At 39.3% G+C, this 21,262-nt stretch overlaps 1 protein-coding gene across 12 annotated transcripts in view; it reads right to left on the bottom strand.

Annotated features, from left to right (window-relative positions):
* The window catches only part of SIK2 (salt inducible kinase 2), a 131,952-nt gene that overhangs the window by 23,404 nt on the left and 87,286 nt on the right, over positions 1-21,262 (bottom strand). For all 12 annotated transcript variants that reach the window (XM_059069466.2, XM_067038917.1, XM_067038918.1 and 9 more), the window contains exons 5-8: positions 7,385-7,509; positions 6,823-6,946; positions 4,051-4,271; positions 2,309-2,461 (exon numbers count right to left, since the gene is read on the bottom strand). In XM_059069466.2, the coding sequence (XP_058925449.1) occupies positions 2,309-2,461; positions 4,051-4,271; positions 6,823-6,946; positions 7,385-7,509 (623 nt within the window). The remainder of the gene's footprint in view (positions 1-2,308; positions 2,462-4,050; positions 4,272-6,822; positions 6,947-7,384; positions 7,510-21,262) is intronic.

The raw sequence follows: 21,262 nt of genomic DNA, 5'->3' as shown, positions 1-21,262 counted from the left end.
GGTGTAAGGTTAGAGGTTTTTTATTTGAGATATTTCTTGTTTCTTGAGGTAGGATTGTATTGCTATAAACTTCCCTCTTAGAACTGCTTTTGCTGCATCCCATAGGTTTTGCATCATCATGTTTTCATTGTCATTTGTTTCTAGGTATTTTTTTACTTCCTCTTTGATTTATTCAGTGATCTCTTGGTTATTAAGTAGTGTATTGTTTACCCTCCATGTATTTGTATTTTTTCCAGACTTTTTCCTGTAATTGATATCTAGTCTCATAGCATTGTGGTCGGAAAAGATACTTGATATGATTTCAATTTTCTTAAATTTACCAAGGCTTGATTTGTGACCCAAGATATGATCTATCATGGAGAATGTTCCATAAGCACTTGAGAAGAAAATGTATTCTGTTGTTTTTGGATGGAATGTCCTATAAGTATCAATTAAGTCCTTCTTGTTTAATGTATCATTTCAAGCTTGTGTTTCCTTATTTATTTTCATTTTGGATGATCTGTCCATTGGTGAAAGTGGGGTGTTAAAGTCCCCTACTATGATTCTTACTTGCACTTTAAATAAAGTAAGTGCTCATGTGTAAGTAGATGGAAATCCTAACAGATCATGTGAACGAACCACTCCTCTTCTCAACCTCTGTGCAGGTGATCTCCCAGTTCTCCTAAGCCCTAGCCTCTCTCCAGGGACTCAGATCCATTGTTCCTCGTAAGCAGCTGAGTCTCTGCCACCACGACTCCCTCAGCCTTGGGCTCAACAATGGAGTCATGTCTAATTTGTCGTCCCTTCCTCCGCAACATTTATTTTTTACTTTATATAACTAACACTTATATAGCACTGTTTTAAGGGCTGAACAATTATTACCTAACTTAAACGTCTTAACATCCTATAATTATTCCCATTTTAAAGCTTGGGAAACTGAGGCAGAGAAAGACCTTAAGTAACTTTTTTAAGGTCCACAGCAGGAAATGGCAGAATCTGGGATGTGCTTGAATCCCTACTTTAAACCATCACATTGAGTTGCCTCTCCAGATCAGTGCTAAGTTCATCCAGAGCCTACCTCTGAAATGTTCCTTACACTTCCCCCTTCCTGTTTCCATCCACCGGCACAGTATTAGCTCAAGTCTTCAGTGTTTCTCATCTCAACTACTATATCTTCTCCTAACAGCTCTCTCCAAATTTCTTCTCTTCCACAGCTAATCTATCCTTCCCAATGTTACCAGATTGCTAGCTTGAAGCATGGATATAATTATATCGCTTTTTTGCTTAACAGTCTTCAGTAGTTCCTCATTTCTTCCTGAATTATTAGTAAACTCTTTATCTCCGCATTCAAAGCCCTTCACAACATGGCTTCAACTTAGCACTCCACTCTTTCATTTCCCTATTATATTTTTTTTGGCGGTATGCGGGCCTCTCACTGTTGTGGCCTCTCCCATTGAGGAGCACAGGCTCCGGACGTGCAGGCTCAGCGTCCATGGCTCACGGGCCCAGCCGCTCCACGGCATGTGGGATCTTCCCAGACAGGGGCATGAACCCGTGTCCCCTGTATCAGCAGGCGGACTCTCAACCACTGTGCCACCAGGGAAGCCCTCATTTCCCTATTCTTTAATTCAAGTGAATTAATTTGAACAAGTCCTACGCTTGCCCACTTGAGTACTTCTGCTCACACTGCTTCTGCCTACGTATAATGCCTTTAACCACTGCCTCTCCCTAACAAAGTCCTACACAGCTGTGAAGCTCTACCTGGTTTGAACGCCGCCTCTCCCAAAAAGCCTTCCCAATCAGATGCATCTCTCTCCCCTTTGCCCTCTTTTTAAAAAAGGTTTTCTCTATCAAAATGATATTCACAGCATCTTCTAAATTTTGCCTTTTCTCTATTTTGAATGATGGTTATTCATGATGTTGTCTTATTTTGCTTCTATAATGTAATGACTCTGAGGGCAACGACTCTTTTATACATCCTTTTCCCTGTCATGCCTAGTAAAAGAAGCTTACATAGTAAACCTACAATAAAAATTTGTTAAATGAAACTGAATGTACAGGCTAGTTACAATAATTCTTAACATAAGTGAATGATAAAAAAAATGAGAAATCTCTTAAAGAAAAAAACTGTTTGAAATAAACTTAATCCTTAAAAGCAGGAAGATGATAAAACATTTGAGGATCTAGTGAACGACGACAGAAAAAAACTTTACAGAAAAACAAGGTGTAGAGGATGAAATCCTAACCCTTTGTACTACACGATGAAAAATGTGTCAAACATGTGAACAGGCACATGCACAGATAAGACTATTGGCTAATGGGGTGTTACCTTGGCAACTGTTTGTTCGGCGATGGTGCTAGGCCGACGCTGGCGGGCATCAAGTCTCTGCTCCACAGGAAAACTGCTCCTATGTGATTTCAGGCGCTCCACCAACAAGTAATAGATGGCAGCAAAGTGGTTATAGCTCTTGTTCTGCAAAGCCTGGAAGAGAAAACAAGTGCCAAAGGCAGAGAACCATAAAAACCAATTCAATGATTTAAACCTTTCTAAAAAATGAGGGAAAAACACAACACTGTAAATCAACTATACTTCAATAAAATTTGAAAAATAAATTTAAAAAGGAGGGAAGATACCATGTGTTCTTAAAAACAAGCAAAGTATGCCTCAAAATGAAAGCTATTGCAGAATTTAGAAAAGATGACAGATAACTTCATTAATTGTATAAAGGATGATACCTCTGAATGACTTGACTGGCTCTTTTACGTTAATAGGATCCGTTTATTTTTCTGCATTCAGAGAAAAGGCCATCATTGTCTCATGCAGACATTCCCCAATGGTTATATGGTCCCATCTCATAGCTGCAACTAGGCTGTAAGGCTGGTTAGTAACCTGAGCCCAGAGGCTCTAATTCACAGCCTTGACACAAGTCCAAACCATTGCAAACCCTGAAGTCAATGATTAAAGTCTTTGGGGAAATTTCTGGTGATTATTTTGGGCTGGAGAATGACATCTGGTTGCTAGGTTGAGAGACGCTGGTTCTCCATTCTTAGGTAATTTTTTTCCTCTTGTTTTTGCAGTCCAACCCTCTTGAAACTTTGAAAATAAAGTTGCTTCCCAATTTTTCACATCCCTAGCTGGCCAGCTCTCCCAGGATACTAACGGAACAGAAAAACAATGGCTCCTTTGGCGTCTAATTCCACATGACAGGCTGCATGAGTGCTGTGCAGTGCAGCTCAGACGCAGAGCACTGGCAGCAAACATCACAGGCCAGGGGAACTGCAGTCACAGCTGCCTTCAAGGGCAAGTACAAAAAAACCTCGCTAAGCACGTGATGAGCAAAGCAGGAAAGCAGTCTGGTTTCATTTATGGCTACAATGAAGGAAAAGGCAGCACAGTTTGGAGCACTTTATCTTCACAGGGGGGCGTTTTATAGTCTTTCTCGTCATGCTTCATCCTGAAAAGCACTGCTTGTTCTTTGCCTGTTGCGGGGGTATTAAAAATATGTATATCCTATGCATATGCCAGCTGTTAAAGGACAGAAACAAAGCTGCCAAGGAATTTCCCAGGTTCATGACCTTCTCAGTTCTATGACCCATAAAACTTCCAAATCAGGAATCCACCTGTTTTTGCCTTCTGAGTTTCTTCAGTTCACAACCTAAACCCGATGCCTACCCTTCTTGTTTCTTTCCTGCTCAGACCTCAGCCTTGTTCCATATCTGCACATTTATGTTCCATGTAAACTAGCTTATTACCTGTATAGAACTTCATGTTTCATCTTAGAAGAAACTTTCTACTTTGTATTTGCTAAGCTTCCATCTTTGTCTTTTCTCAATCCTATATAAACACTTCCTTTTGAATTTTTTTGGCAGTTGGGGCAAAGGGAGGAATTTTTATATTGATTAAAAGTAAACATAAATATAGTATGATGAACTCTTCAGGGAACACTGAACAGTAGGCCTAGGAACTGGGATGGATAAAAGACCAGGATGACAGGTATGAGCATGAAATTTCAAGTTACTAAGTACAACAGAGTCCTAAAATTTCTTTAGTCGAATCTCTGACCACTTTACCTCAATGGTTTTCTGTTGATCTATTCCAAGGCCGTGCATCAATCGCAGAACCTGTTCATTAAACTCCCCAATGGATGGCTCATTTTCTTGCCCTTGTGGATAGAGAACAGGTCTCTGTACAGGAACTTCTACGAGCATCCACTTATGCTCCTTGATTTGAGCTATGGTTAGCCGTTTGGACGGGTCTAGGACCAACATCCTTCGAATAAGGTGCTCACAATCTACAGAAAACACAATGTTACAAAAGTCACGTAAATCACCTTGCACTTTGGGGTATTTACTTGACTCATGTGACTTTGTACAATGGTGTTAATCTTTGCATCCTCCACAGTGCCCACTGGAAAGCAGACCGTCAAATGAATAAATGAATACCTGAAGGCCACTTGTATTTGTCAAGTTCACATGATGAATGCTGGCACATAAAATTAACCATCACTGAATGAATACTTAAGAAAAAACAGGAGGGTGTAGGTCTATCCAATTCTGTACTTAATTAACCTTTTTACTGAATTTCTCAACTTACAATATCTAGACACAGAATTAGATTCCCACTGAAGAAAAAAATAAGCCTTCTTCCTAGAAAAAGCAAATAATAAATGGTTCCTTACAGTCACTTCTGAGGCTGATACACTAAAGCTATTAAGTGAGGCCAGAGCTCTCCAAGGGACTGCGCTATTCTCCATATCAGTGCAACTGAGAAAAATGTACATGAAACACTAGTCACTTCTGATGACACTAAGTAAGCTGCACTGCTGCAACCCTGGGCATTAGCTTATTCTCTGAGCTGACATCATATTCTTTACTACCCCTACGTAAACTAGCCTTTTATCACTTGCTATGTTCTAGGCACCATGCTAAGAGCTTTACAGAGCTTAATTTAATTAATCCCCACAATACCCCTGTTAGAAACTGCTGTTATTTCCATTTTATAGACTGAGGAAACTGAAGCACAGAGATACACCTTGCCAAGGCCAGACTGCCAGTGAGTGGTGGACTCAGGATGAAAACCAGGTGGTCTGGCTCCAAACTCTATCCTCTTAACTACTAGAACATTACTTCTGCTACCAGGAACAAGCAAGTTAAGGATAAAAACCAAAATCTAAACTGAGTAAATTTAACTGCTGCCCATGCAGCAACCCAATACAAGACTGGAAGGGATTATGGCACTTCATCTTAATTCAATAGTTTTGCTAGTTGGTTTTAAATTTAATTAAAAAATTTAATTTTGTAACTTCCCACCAAAAGATGTGGGAAAATCCATTTCATACTTAGAGTGAAATGGTTGTGAATCTGTATCTACAAAATGCTTCTCTAAGTCTAAAATAAACCTGGTTGTTTAGTAGCGTATTGTTTAGCCTCCATGTGTTTGTATTTTTTACAGTTTTTTTCCTGTGACTGATATCTAGTCACTCAGCATTGTGGTCGGAAAAGATGAGGTATCACCTCACACCAGTCAGAATGTCCATCATCAAAATATCTACAAACAATAAATGCTAGAGAGGGTGTGGAGAAAAGGGAACCCTCCTGCACTGTTGGTGGGAATGTAAATTGATACAGCCACTATGGAGAACAGTATGGAGGTTCCTTAAAAAACTAAAAATAGAACTACCATATTTGACCCAGCAATTCCATTACTAGGCATATACCCTGAGAAAACCGTAATTCAAAAAGATACATATACCACAATGTTCACTGCAGCACTATTTACAATAGCCAGGACATGGAAGCAACCTAAATGTACGTTGACAGATGAATCGATAAAGAAGATGTGGTACATATATACAATGGAATATTACTCAGCCATAAAAAGAAACGAAATTGAGTCATTTCTAATGAGGTGGATGGACCTAGAGTCTGTCATACAGAGTTAAATAAGTCAGAAAGAGAAAAACAAATACCGTATGCTAATACACATATATGGAATCTAAAAAAACGGTACTGATAAACCTAGTGGCAGGGCAGGAATAAAGATGCAGACCTACTAGAGAATGGAACTGAGGACACCGGGGGGGAAGGGTAAGCTGGGACAAAGTGAGAGAGTAGCACTGACACATCAACACTACCAAATGTAAAATGGATGGCTAGTGGGAAGCTGCTGCATAGCACAGGGAGATCATCTGGGTGCTTTGTGATGACCTAGACGGGTGGGGTAGGGAGGGTGGGAGGGAGGATCAAGAAGGAGGGGAGGGCTTCCCTGGTGGCGCAGTGGTTGGGAGTCCGCCTGCCGATGCAGGGGACACGGGTTTGTGCCCCGGTCCAGGAAGATCCCATATGCCGCGGAGCGGCTAGGCCCGTGAGCCGTGGCCTCTGAGCCTGTGCGTCCGGAACCTGTGCTCCGCAACTGGAGAGGCCACAACAGTGAGAGGCCCGCGTACCACAAAAAAAAAAAAAAAAAAAAAAAAAAAAAAGGAGGGGATATGCATATAGCTGATTCACTTTGTTGTACAGCAGAAAATAACACAACATCGTAAAGCATTTATTTATACTCCAATAAATATATAAAAAATATAAATAAACTTGGGACATTTATAGACAAGGGTAAATGGGAAGACTTGCTGTTCTTAATCTGGGAAACTTTCTGTTTCCCGTTATGAGTAGGAAGGCTAGAATTTCTCTCACCTACATGGAAGGGGTTGCTTATTTCTACGGCTTTTAAAGTGACTCGATCACTTTATCTGGCACCCAAACTTAGAAAAAGAGAAGCCTTTGTTTAGGCGCTCATTTGCAGAACAAATTCTGTAAAGCATAATTTTAAGATAAACAGGTTGTTACCTTCTGACATGAAATACGGAATCCGGAATCTTCCTTCTAACACTCTCTGCCTCAAAATTGGAAGAGTCGGTCCATCAAAAGGTAGAGCTCCACAGACAAGGACGTAAAGAACAACTCCCATGCTCTAGGGAAGAAAACAATGCAGTCTCTTTTCTACTGAGAACTTCAAACACTCTTTGTTTTCCTAAATATCCTCAGGGCTCTTAAAATCATATGGACTGAAAAATTCCTGTTTGAATTTACTATTTTCTCAGAATTAAAAAAAAAAAATCTGAAATGCTGACCAGTGCAATAAAGCATCCTATAATAAATACCAAAAGAATTAAATTAAATCATTTTGATTACTAAACTTTAAATCATTGCTGATATTAGGATGATAACATCTTTCCCTAGAAATTCTTTCCTAGAATCTAATTCAAGATGCTCTGACTAATTATAGTCCAGTGGACAGGGAAAGTATGAACTATTGACTATGTGTTAGGTACCGAGAGATTCTGAGATGGGCCAGAGTACCAAGTATTATCATTATAGATGCATTTAACACAGCAAAGCAAAGAAATACCCAAATATCCAGCTGTGGTCCTTCATACTGCTGCCCTTCAAAGACTTCTGGGGCTGCATAAGGGGGGCTGCCACACCATGTTGCCAGCAGTTCACCACTTTTAAAGAAATTTCCAAAACCGAAATCTATTGGGATGGAAATAAATGTTACTTTCATCTGTGCTCTCAAACTATACTGAACTTCTCATAATAATTTTATAATATGCTATATTAACAATATCACGACTATACACTCTGTGAGAATGCGATGGCATGTAACTTATGATGTTTCCTTAGCACTTAGCACAATGAATAGCAAATATTAAGTATTCAGTAAATATGTGTTGAATGAATGTGTTAATGAATTGAGTTTTCTTCTCAAAGAGAATGAGCGAGAGGCTGGAAAAAGACTCTCTCTTGTATTTTTAAGGCTGAAAGAAAAATCCACTGATATGGACAATCAACTTGAATTTGATAATCTTAGAATTTCAATTACTACATGATTAATAGCTCTTGAGCTTATATGGTTTATAAAAAAAGAAACAAATGAGTAAAACTCTAAGATATTTACCTAAACACAACCAAGGGACTGGCTGCTCTCACAGCCCCAGGCTAGCAAGATAAATAACCTTTTAAGGCAACTGAGGACAGTGTTTCCTAAGTAACAACTCTCTGTGTTGGCCTGCACATCCTGAATTAGGCAGATACTCAGCTGAATAGCTCATTAACATGCAATGGCTATGTGGCCCAGCCACAGGCCACCTATCACCAATATCACTTGTTTACTCATTTATGGAATGCAGTGGCATTATACTTCAAAACAGTTAATGGTCTTCCCCTTATGATATTAGTCACACTGAATCTGCAGCTTTGATAAACAGCATGCCCTCTGGAACTGTACTCAGATGCCTTCAATATGCATGAAAGTTACAGCGGAAGACAAATGCAGTGAGATTTGGTATAAATGCAAGCTTGTGCTCTTTTGCTAAGCCTTCACATAGTCGCATGGTCTTAGTGAAGGAACAAATTCCTGTTGTTTTGTACGTTAGAGCCAAAATGTCTCATGCTGCAACAGACTCCTGGCTGAAGGATACACCTCAGTGATAGGAACTGGCTCTACTCTGGCTGGTGTATGCATTGCACGGAGAGTGAGCTTTCGGTGGTGCCCCAAGGGGACTGGAACAAGTCTCCGGTGCCAGACTGACTGGCTGCGTGACATGCATTCAGTCTTTGTGAGCCTCAGTCTCTCCAGTTGTAACACTGAAACATCGTAGTCAGCAGGTTGTTATGGGGATCCAATGAGTTAACAGAAACTCACTCTCCACTCACACCCTGAGACTATGGTGCACTTCTGTACCTTAGGGGAGGCATTCTCTTAGCTCCCCGACATAAGCAGTAGTAACAGAAACAGTCACAATCCCCAACACCACAGCCTCATGGCAGAGTACGATCTATGAAGTTAGGGAGACCTACAGCTGATTTCCAGTTTTGCCACTTTCTAGCCTCAAGGCCCCTACATAAATTTTTAAATTTTCCTGAATCTTATTTTCTGTGTCTATAAGTGTTGGGATAATCCACCTACCCACATAGGATTCTGTGAGGATTAAGTGAGACTAAGAATGTAAAATGCCTGGAGCACAGCAGATGTGAAGTGTCAGCTCCCAAAGCTATCATTACCAATTACTGCCTTTCAGAGAAAAGGGTCCTGAGAAAATACACAGGAAGGGTAAAGACAGTGTGGAGAAGCTTAAGGGCTCACAAGAGAAAAGATGGTGCATGTGGGGAAAGAGATGGTGCATCTAAACCTGGCGGAACACAGCTGTGGCCTGTCCTTGGCATCCGGGAGTACAAGGCTATGAGAACACCTCCCTCCACAACGTAACTGCAGTTCAGTCCTACGCTCGGCTTTCCAAAATGACTGTCAGAGAGGTCTTATGTTCTCAATTCCACCTCTAGGACTAACCACTCACATCACATCACAACCCATGTGTTCATATTGATAGGTGTTTCTAATTTTCTAGAAAAACTTACTCTCAAACGATCCCAAAGACTAGATGTTCAAATAACATTTAAAGAGAAAAATGTTACTTTCACTCACACAGAAAAGCCCAAGAAGCTCTGGGAAGTGTGTTTGGAGATCATGAAATAGGTCCAATAATTGCTGTACTTTAAATCGTAATCACAGGATGAGTTTTAGCACATGTAAGTTGAGAATACTCTCTAAATAGCACTGGAACATTTTAATGTCTCAGAGAGCCATTCCAGAACTCCTTCATTCTGAACCTCCCCCGACTCTTGTAGAACGAACTTAAAGAGTGACTGGGACAGAGGTCTGTCGGGAAGGCGGCCTGGTCTCTTGACTCCTCTAGGCTCTCTCACTGGACACTTCATAGGCAGGAAGAGAGCAAAAACTAGGAAAGCACCATGGTGACTGAAGTAGCCTAGTCTCAACCTTGGCTATACACATCTGGGACAAAGAAAGTGTCCTGTTAACTTAGAAGAAAAAGGGTACTAAACAGATGTTACCTCTATTTTCTGTAGGTAACTTAAGAAAACAGGAACTTGAGTCTGTAGGAACATTAAAAGAAGCGCCGAAAGAAAATCAGGTTCATTAAAATTAATATAATAGCATTTATGCAGATGTCTTCTATAACCCTGTCAAAGCACTTAAATATTTTATTTGTAATCATCTGATGTATGGGTTAAGGAAAGCTTTGGAGTCAGGCAAATCTTGGGTTTTCTACATACCTGTGTGATCGCGGGCAAACTACTTAACTTCTCAGAGCCTTGGTTTCCTCATTTGCAAAATGGGGACAATGTCTACACTTCACAAAGTTATTATGAGTAACATGTACTCACAATAAGTGAGTATATGTAGGTAACGTAATAATGCTTTAGGCATGCTACTGAAACAAAGCAGGTGCTCAATAAACAGTAGCCACTGAGTAAACTACTCAACAGAAGAGAAGAATAGCAATTCTTCTTCTTGTTTTACTTACCTGTCTTCTCTATCAGACTAAACTCCTTGAGAGTAGAGAAGGGGGAAATGATATATGTCTGTACCCCTAGAACTTAGTACGCTATCAGCACACAGCAGCTGTTCAATAAAAGTTTGCTGAATGAATACGTTGTCATCGTCTCTTTTAAAAGTGTCAGAAGCTGATCTAAGCTCTCCTAAGATAATTTCTTCTTAGTAACCCCATGAGGTATCCTTATTTTAGGAGAGAGTGAGGGTAGAAAGTTAAGTACTTTGCTAGAGGTTACACTAAACTGCAGACTTAGCAAGTCTGACTACAGAGCTCTCACTGTTAACCACCTTTATGTCTTTCTCTGGTACAGTGATATGTAGCTATTTTTGAGCAGGTTAATAATTGTCAGGTTTAAGAAGTGGCAATGGGAAAACACTTAAAAATAAAAGACTTTTTATTTCTTCACAGGAATCTGGACAATTTGCTTCATTCAAAGTCTGCAGCTTTCTGCCTAAAAGCATAGAGTGAAATGAGGGGAGAGCAAGAGGGATGAAATACGAAAATGGCAGAGCTATGCAGGATTTTTTTCTTTAATGTTTTTTAAAAAATTATTTATTATTTATTTGGCTGCTCCAGGTCTTAGTTGCCACGTGCGAGATCTTTAGTTGTGGCATGCGAACTCTTAGTTGCAGCATGTGGGATCTAGTTCCCTGACCAGAGATCAAACCTGGGGCCCCTGCATTGGGAGTGTGGAGTCTTAGCCACTGGACTACCAGGGAAGTCCCAGGATTTCTTTCTTATCACTATTTATTCATGTGGAATGGGTATTTAATGTTTCATCACACCAACCAAATTCATTGCTTCCTTCATTAAATATTTGAGTGCATACATGTGTCAACCACTGTGCAAACACAGAAGATAGTCTCATAACAACAGAGATTAATCAAAGACCCCACATTATCACCTGACTTTTGAAAAGCATTATGAAAACAGTCACATGGGCATTCCTCTCTATGCCAGACCCAGACCCAGCCTGGCTTTGCTGGAAAGGAAAGTTTAATGTCTGGTTTAATGTCTTCTCTAATGTTCTGATCTACAAGTAAATATCTCAAATGATGGCTGCTATGTCCCTCAGACACTTTTTTGCTTCCTGTTTCTCTGTCATAGAATGTATGCCATGCTATGTTGGACTCACTTTGATATTTTTAACTTTTAATTTCCAAATAGTTTTACAGACAAGTTGCAACGATAAAGTGAGGAGAATTCCCTATGCCCTTCACCCAACTTCCTCCCCTAATGTTAACATTGTACATAACTCTATTACTAAAATTATCAAAACTAAGAAAGTAACACTGGGCTTCCCTGGTGGCACAGTGGTTAAGAATCCGCCTGCCAATGCAGGGGACACGGGTTCGAGCCCTGGTCCGGGAAGATCCCACATGCCTTGGAGCAACTAAGCCCATGCGCCACAACTACTGAGCCCGCGCTCTAGAGCCCATAAGCCAAGCTACTGAGCCTGCACGCACCTAGAGCCTGTGCTCTGCAACAAGAGAAGCCACCACAATGAGAAGCCCATGCACCGCAACGAAGAGTAGCCCCGACTCGCCGCAACTAGAGAAAGGCCATGCGCAGCAACGAAGACCCAACACAGTAAAAAAAAAAAAAATTAAATTAATTAATTTAAAAAAAAGTAACACTGATTCAGTACTATTAATTAAACCATGGACTTCATTAAGATTTCGCCACTGTTGTCTCTAATGTCCTCTCTCAGTGCAGGGTTCCACAGTGCACTTAGTTGTCATGACTCCTTAGTCTTCTCTAATTTCTAACAGTTCCTCAGTCTTTCCTTGTCTTTCTTGACCATGACCAGTGCTGGTCAGGTATTTTGTAGACTGTCTCTCAGTTTGGGTTTGCTGCACGTTTTCTCATGATTAGATTAAAATGACTGCTTGTTGGGAAGCACTTCACAGAGGTGAAGTGCTCCTCTCAGGGCATCATATGAGGGGGTGCAGGTATTATGGCTTAATTATTGGTGGAGTTAACCTTGATCTATGGATTAAGGTGGTGTCTTCTGGGTTACCCCATTATAAAGTTACTATTTTGCCCCTTGAGATTAATAAATATTTTAAAGATACATTGAGTCTATATATACCCTGTTTCTCCTTAAACTTTCACCCATTAATTTAGCATTGGTTGGCAGATCTTGATTGCAGCAACAATTACTGTGGTGTTCTAACGGTGAGCTTTCATTTCCCTCATTCCTTCTACAGTTATTAATTACAACTCTTCAAGAGCTGTCCCTTCTTCCCCTCTTATTTATTTATTCATTAAACTATTTGTTTATTTTTTACAATACTGTCATATTATATTCATCGTAAGTATTTATTTTATTCTTTGGGTTATAATTCAATACTATTGTTATTTATTTTGATGCTTAAATAGTTCCAGCTTTGGCCACTAGGAGCTAATTCAGGTTGGCTCCTGTATCCTTTCAACATACCCCCATCCTTTTAAAATTTCATTTAATTTTAAGTATTTCCTCTTGGTACCAGAAGATGTTCCAGGCTCATCTTGTACTTTCCTGCCCCATCCCAGGAATCAACCGCTTTTCCAAGGAGCCCTGATTCCTTTTACAGAGGAATGGTATTTAGAAACCAAGACTAAGACCTAGATGTACTCACTGCAGCTGGGCTGTCACTGAGTCTAGGCCCTCTCATCAAACAGAGGAAATATACATATGAATGCTTATCAGTGTACACACACACACACACACACACACACACACACACACACACACACTCCTATATTTGTTTTTGTGCCTGTCTATATGTATATGTATTAAGAAAAAACAATAACCCATGAATTCATACTGATACTTCTCACTCCAATTCAGGGTTCAGACTAGCATTATTTTGATACTATTTTTATTCATATATGATTGACTAAACAACTCTGACAAAATTTTGAAGGTATAAAGAAGTCTTTTTCCTCTGTGGTAATTTGTCATTTGTATGGGAGTAATTGGTGGGAGTAATTGCTTGAACTCTCACTCATAATATACCTTGAATTTGTCAGATCAATCAAGATTTTCAACATTTCTTGAGCACAGTAGGGAAAAGACAAATCTTTCTCAAAGAACCTCTTAGCTTCACAATTTTAAGATATGAAATCATAAGACGTTTTTGAAACAAAAAGACAACTAGTCCTTCAACATGGTGTATGAGTTATAATCAAATCCAAAAACCATTTATGTCTTGCCTACTTTGGACTAGGCATTACACACTTGGTATTTTTGTATATATTATCTCATTTAATCACGATGACAGCCCTGTGAGGTATGAATATCCTTACCTTACAAAGGGGGAAACTGAAGCTGAAAGTAGTTAACTGAATTGCCCATAGATCTACAGCTGCAAGTGGCTTAGCCAGTATTCAAATACAGGGCCTGTGAACTCCAAGCCGGGTGTTCTTTTTTCTTTTTTTTTTTTTTTTTACTATACCACAGATGTTCTAAGAATGTCACTAGTCAGAGAAGTTGTTTTTATTTTTTTTGTTGTAAGGCCTCATAGAGGAGTTTAATCCAACTTAAAATTGGAGATAGGCCTGTTATAAACCCAGGAAAAATCCTTTACATTATATAGAGATGAGAGATTTTCTAATTTATTCCTCTGCTAGCAGAAGTTGACAAGTGAGGGCTTTCTCATCTCTACAATATTGAATGCTATGTTAAAAGCATCCTTAATAAGTGAATGGGAATAATTAAGATGTTTGCAAAGTAAATGTCAAATACACACCTACATTCATTTTAGAAATCTATATTGATTTTAAGAATGTGTTAAAATAGACACATCTTGTCCTTTTCATGTGAAGATGATTTACGTTCCTATCCCTACTACGCTAAGGCATATACTCCAAGGTTTTACTTTCACATTAGTTTTGAGATTTCCCTGATATATCCATATTTTCTCACCTGGTTTCTGTGTGGCCTAAAATGTTGATAGAAGACAGTGTTTGGGGTAGAGTCTCTAACCACAGAACAGATTAATTAGTGTTGACTGATTCTCATGGAAATCAACTTGGCCTTAAAAGCTGAGTCTTCTAATTACCTCTTATCTAACTAGTAACGGACCGTGGATATATTTGAAAACAGTATTAGAACTGCTATTATTGTTTTTTGCTTTATATTTTGAAAGTGACTGACCTGAATCTTCCTGATAACAAAAATCAATTACTATTATTGTCGTCACTAAATTACATAAATCATCAGTGCCCAAACGTCATTAGCAAAGGGTTAACGTTTTAGGAATAACAGGGCCTTACACAGAGTAAATAAGCTGATTAGTGTCTGATGGGAACAAAGCACATTAGTGAATACTGTCAGAGTGAAATAGATCAAACATTAGCATGCATACAAATCAGCTGGGGAACCCGTTAAAATGCAGATTCTGACTCAGTAGGCCTAGGGGTGGGCTTGAGAGCCTGCATGTCTAACAGACATCCAAAGTCATGTTCATGCTGGTCCCCAGCCACTCTTCCAGTAGCCGGGAAATAAAGAATGAAACAGAGGTTGTGAAAAAGATATAGATGTTAAACAGTTTGTCTCTGTTTATCGTTGCAAAATAATTATAATTACTAAATACTTTCAATATTTAATATTTAAATAACAAAGACTAAATAGAAGTCGTTAGGTAAACAATTTAAGTCATTATTTTAAAAAGGAAAAAAGCAAACAAAATACTGAAAACCAGTCTTCAAGCTAAGAGAAAGTAAATGATTTCTAGGAATCAACACAACCAAGGCAATTTTTAATCTTCAGCAGTGTGTTATAATGTCTAATTTATAATTTTAAAAATCCTCCTACAGAGAAGCAGATGGTTTTAGGGTTAAATTTATCCTTGTTTCTAAAATTACCAGTAGAATTCAGATATCCAGTCTTGCTGAAGAGTTACACATCTTTTGTAGTTATTATAATAGGAACGAAGAAGACAATTATGAGGAAATGAAAGCTGACAAATGAAAGGTAGTAGAGTGTGGAGACGGAGCTGACCCACTGCACAAACTGAATACCGATCAGCCAACGCTGACGTCACTGCATACCTTGTTGCCCATCAGCAAAAGGCCAGCTGTGCAGTTTACTTCCAAACACCAGTCACTCCCTCCCTACCTGACAAGAGGACACAAGAACAATCATCACAGTTGAGATGAAATGTGATCCTGCTGACCACTGTGAGACATCTATTTGTCCAATGAGAGAGTTCAGTGAGCTAAGAAGCAAATAAACGCTCTTCCTCAGCCCAAAATAGAGTGGGGAGGAGGAGGGAGATGAAGAGGGGAAACACAAAACAAAAGGAAACAAAACCCTTTGAGCTGTCTTCCATATTCCAGGCTTAATGTGCGGCTGGTGCTAAGTAGGCTTGAAGGATAAAGACAAGGTCTCGTTGTGTTTGCTGATGCAAAAGCTCTTTGCACATTTTACATAATACTAGTGGCAGGAGGATAACAAATGGAAGACTTTTAATAAATATTTTACTAACAAAACCTGCTTCAGCCTCTCCCACCCTTTTTCGGTTCCAGGGCACAAAACTAGAATTATATATATGGAAACCCTGTCTCAAGGTCTTCTAATAAGCAGGAAGGTTGTTAGAAGCAATCATGAGAGATGATGGGCTACTCAGAGATCATAGGTCAATTCAGAAAGGAAGCATTCCTCTTGGGCTAAAGACAAGTGACTTGTGATACACAGGTCAGATTAATCAGGCTTATTTCACATTACTAATTACACTGAAGGTCCCTCTAAGGAAAAAAAAATTAATTTACATCAAGCAGAGACAATTTAGAATATAAATGATAAACTTTCCTTGTACCTCTGAGATTTGTATTAATAAGGCTTTAAACCTTGGTAATTAAAAAAAAAAGACATGGTGGGGGGGTTATATGGCTATCAAACTTTTCAGAATTTGTTTTCACATGGAATCCACTATACACTGAATACAAACAATAGCTACCTTTTATGAGTGTTTACATGGTGCCAGGAACCTTAATTGACAATTATTTGGGACTTCCCTGGTGATCCAGTGGGTAAGACTCCATGTTCCCAATGCAGGGGGCCTGGGTTCGATCCCTGGTTGGGACACTAGATCCCACACGTATGCCACAACTAAGGAGCCCTCGTGTCGCAACTAAGAGTCTGCATGCTGCAACTGAGAAGTCTGCATGCTGAAACTAAGACCCAGAGCAGCCAAAATAGATAAGTAAATAAATAAATATATTAAAAAACAAAACAAAAAGCCCCCAATTTATTTAACAAAACCTTAACTAGCACTAACTATGTACCAGGCACTGTTCTAAGAACTTTGCAAATATTAACTAATAACCACTATGAGATATGAACTTCTGTCATTCCTTCTTAACTGATAAGGAAACTGAGGACAGAGACGTTAGGTAGTGTGTCCAAGGTCATGCTGCTAGTAAGTGCAGTGCCGGGGTTCAAATCCAGGTAGCCTGGCTCTAGAGCCCATAATCTTACCTATGACCTCTCTGTGTCTAACATTATCACTAATCCCTATAATGTTCCTGAGAAATGGATTAATCTCTGTTTAATAGATTTGGAAACCTAGGCTCAGTGAGGTTAATTAATCAGCCCAAGGTTACACAGCTACTAATGACACAGCCAGAATTTGTACCAGTACTGATATCAAACTCCACATTCTTTATGAGAAGCCTTGTTTGAATTGTGATATTTTCTGACAACCTCCTCCGAGTAATTCATACGTATTAATTCTTATCTAAGTATTCATTATAAACATTTCAGATTAGGAAAGTTGAAGAATAAAACTAAACGTCCTTCATCTATTTACTCTCAAGTTAATGCCTAAATCGTCATAGCCAAAATAGTGTGGAGGAAACAGTACTGCAATTATCAAAACCAATGAAAGGGACTTCCCTGGTGGTGCAGTGGTTAAGAATCCGCCTGCCAATGCAGGGGACATGGGTTCGAGCCTTGGTCCGGGAAGATCCCACATGACGCCAAGCAACTAAGCCTGTGTGCCACAACCACCGAAGCCCGCTCGCCTAGGGCCCGTGTTCTGCAACAAGAGAAGCTACCACAGTGAGAAGCCCGCGCACAGCAACAAACAGTAGCCCCCTCTTCACTGCAACTAGAGAAAGCCCGCACGCGGCAACGAAGACCCAACGCAGCCAAAAATAAATAAATACATTTATATATATAAAAGAAAAAGCTAATGAAAGCCAACATTTCTTTGCATTCTGCCTCTTACTCTGAATATCCTAACACTCGTATTTTGCGACGGCTGTAGGTCTCATAATTGAGGCGGTGAGCACACACAGGTGTGGGTGAATTCATGGCTTACCAGTGTCTGAAGTTTTTACCCGCTGGAGGAGCATAAACGAGAAGCTGATTTCAAAGCCAAGTTTCTGTATTTATTAAAGTGAACCATGTCTGATACTTCTATTCCATTTTCTGTCTTATAAACAGAGACAAATGTTTTAATTTAAATCTAGTTTTGGTTTTGCACTTCTCTTCAACTTCAACATACAAGATGGTTAAAACAGTTCATTTATTCAGCCCATTTAGCAATTAAAGAGATCTTCATGTGCAGAATAAACAGAGATAGTATAATTTGAGAGAAAAATTTTGTATTTTATTCTGAGGTTTTGTAATTTTTCCATGGAGCCCCATCTTTCCTACAACTCAAGAAGAATCCTCAGAGATCAGAAGATGATATTTTTAAAGGGAAGCAAGGCCATAAAAATGTTACAAAAATCTATGGATAAAAATAAATACCCTGGAGAAGTTCTTTTACAGCATTGGAACACATCTAAACTTCTGATGGCATGTGGAATCCTCCATGATCTGGCTCTGCCTACCTGTCCAGGCGCTTTTCCTATCATTCCTCACTGGCACTCTGGTCTGTAGTTTCCCTACACACTTTGAGTTCTCTGGCCTGCCTGCGTTTGCACGTGCTGATCCGTTTGCCTGGAGCTGCCATCCCTACCTCACCCCCTCAACAAACTCTCCTCCTTTCTCCTTCTCTCCCCCAGTCCCACCACAAACGCCTCCTTCTCAATCAGGTCTCAGCTAATCATTTCCCTGATTCCTCCAGGCAAGTCAGTCTTCCTCCCAGCCTCATAGCCTGTGTGACAGTTATCTTTTTATGTTATATTTACTTAAAGGTCTGGTTCTGGATTAACTCCTTGGGGTAAGAGCAGAGCTGAGTGTTTTTGTATTGCTGTTGTTTTTGTCTTGAAATATGTGAATCTCCAGGATTTGGCCCAGGAGCATAGTAGATACTTAATATACATTTGCTAAAATTTGGGGTAAATGGTGGTGAGGATGACAGAGAAAAAAATGTGGGCAATAAGAAATTTGAACGCTTAGCTATACTGCGTGTACATGTATGTGTGTGTGTGTGTATCCACTCGTGAGATATGGAATTAAGGACGTTAAATGTACAAATATAGAATGATGGAACCCAAAATTCAGTCAGTGAGTACTCCTTGAGGAATAACTGACAAACAATGCTTAGAAAATACAACATGGTGTAGTGGAGGAAGCACAGTTACTGTGGTCAGAGAGATCTAGGCTTGAATTCCAGGTCTACTACTTATTATCTGAATTGCCTTAGGAAGTTATTTAATCTCTTTGTGTTTCAGTTTTTTTCATCTGAAAACAGAGTACCTGCAAATAATGAAGGCTCAATAAATGTTAGCTGTGATACTAGCTTAACCAGAGAGAACAACTTTAGGTCTCTGAGATTTTACCTGTCTTCTAGATAAAAATGAGAAGGCCTTGAATTTCAGATATTCAAAAATAAAAATAGCAGAAACAAACAAATAACTAGATTTCACATAATGACAGAAATACTGGGTTTATCTACCTATACTATAGGCCAGAATTATAGAAGACATGATTACAGCCAGGCGAAACTTGGTTATAACCTTAACTGAATATTCTGCATATTTTGTTTGCAAGGTTTTCTGATGTTCTATTTTGACACTGTAATTCCTATAGCATATGACTCCCACCTCTAACCTTTCTTTCTCTGCCTGAAATGACTCCCAGAACTCCTTTAAGGTATTGTTTTTGTGAAAGTTTTGTTTTGGCAATAAAGGAATGTAAAGGAAAAGCAGAGGTTTCCCCTTCTTTCTACAGAGTAAAGAACTTCAAGAAAACAAGAGTCATCTCTGAGAAGGACAATTTTAGGGCAGCTGATGCTTTCAAGGAGAAGTAAACAAAAAATTACAGTGAAGTGCACTACAGAAAGTTTGCAAAAAGGAGTGAAATGAATGAGACCAATGGAAGGGCCAAAAGAAGGAAAACTGGGAGAAATGAACATATGTTATAAATTACAGAAACACTAATACTGTATTTTTAAAACAAAAAAGATAAATCAGTACAAATCTTCATATATAATGGGAATGTAGCAAGTTAACTTAAAAAACACTCTTATTCAGGCAATTCCATTAGGAAAAAAAAAATCACAGACTACAGAATGAAAAAATCCATTACTTCCCTGAAACAAATGTGACACTGGCGTTTAAAATTAATTATTAAAATTAAAGTAAGTAAAAGTTAAAGTAAGTAAAAATTATTTGCCTTCCCTAAAATGCCCAAGTTGAAAATGAATGATAAATGGCGTAGAAATAAACCAGTCAAATGTACAAATCAGAGGCTTTTCACTTATATTTTATACCACAGTGCAGCAAACTAAGGCAGCTGTTTTCTCCCTAAACTCAGTGAGTCCAGTGAGTATCCAACCTAGCTAGTCAACCACTTCTTCGTCAGCTTCTCTCATGTGGATGCCCCTGTCCCTCCTTAATACCCTAAGACAAAACACCACTGCTTGCAACTTTGCTAAGCTTTTGCTTTGTGCCCCTTATTTTCTTCCAAACCCGAACCAAAATAAATCTCTCTCTCTCCTTCCCACACCTACAACCTCTACTGCTGTACTGCAGCACACACCCACATTCTCTTAATTGGACTCCTGCATTAGGTTCCTGATTAGTCTTCCTGTCTTCAGTCTCACCCCCATCTCCCACCTATCTTCACTCTGTGGCCAGAGAGACATCTTTCTAACATGCAAATCTAATCATCTTGTCCCAGTCCCACTTCATCTCCATCCCCGCCCTAAAATTTCCGATAGGCTATGATCCCTATTACCTACAGAATAAACTCTAAAATCTTTTTCATGGCCTTCAAGACCTTTCCTTTTCTGATCTTCGCCTACCTGCTCTTCCTGTAACAATCCCCCATAACTACAGATTTTACATTTAACTAATATTGAGCAATGGTTCCCCACCATGACAATTTCAATCTCTTTCTCTCTCTTGTACCTGTGGTTATTTACACAGTTCGCCTGTCCTACTTCTGTTTATCTCCCTGGCAAGCTTCTAACTCATCTCTCAAGCCTAAATTCAAAGAGTTCCTTCTTTGTGCAGCTTCCTGACTTCTCAGGTAGGTAGACTGATGTTCCTACATCTATATTCCTATTGCACTCTGTACATATATTTTTTGGCAACTATTATATTGTATTTTCATTATTCTTATTTCCCCACCAGACTTTTAAGCTCACAGGAAATGACTTTTTGATTTGTATCCTGAGTACCTAGCATAGCACAGTACCTGACACATAAATATTTATTGACTGAATGAGAGTTTTGACCATGTGAAAAAGGAAACCTGGAATATAAAATATTTATAAAAGATTTTGCCAATTGTGAAAAGGGCAGGAGGAAAACTAGCAAAATAATCCTCAGTCTCCATGTTATAAACCAAAACCCTATTGTATCAGAAGAAGGCAAGGTGCTTTTGTGTCGCCAGTACTTCTCATTCTACTGCCGTTACCTCCTTTGTCATTCTTCTGTCTACAACCTCTTTGCAGCCACCAGTCATAATTGAGAGAGCAGGGTAG

This window comes from Kogia breviceps, chromosome 7 (genome assembly GCF_026419965.1).
Source record: "Kogia breviceps isolate mKogBre1 chromosome 7, mKogBre1 haplotype 1, whole genome shotgun sequence".
Taxonomy (NCBI): domain Eukaryota; kingdom Metazoa; phylum Chordata; class Mammalia; order Artiodactyla; family Physeteridae; genus Kogia; species Kogia breviceps.
The sequence above is the reverse complement of the archived record's forward strand: the minus strand, read 5'-3'. Positions and strand labels throughout refer to the sequence as shown.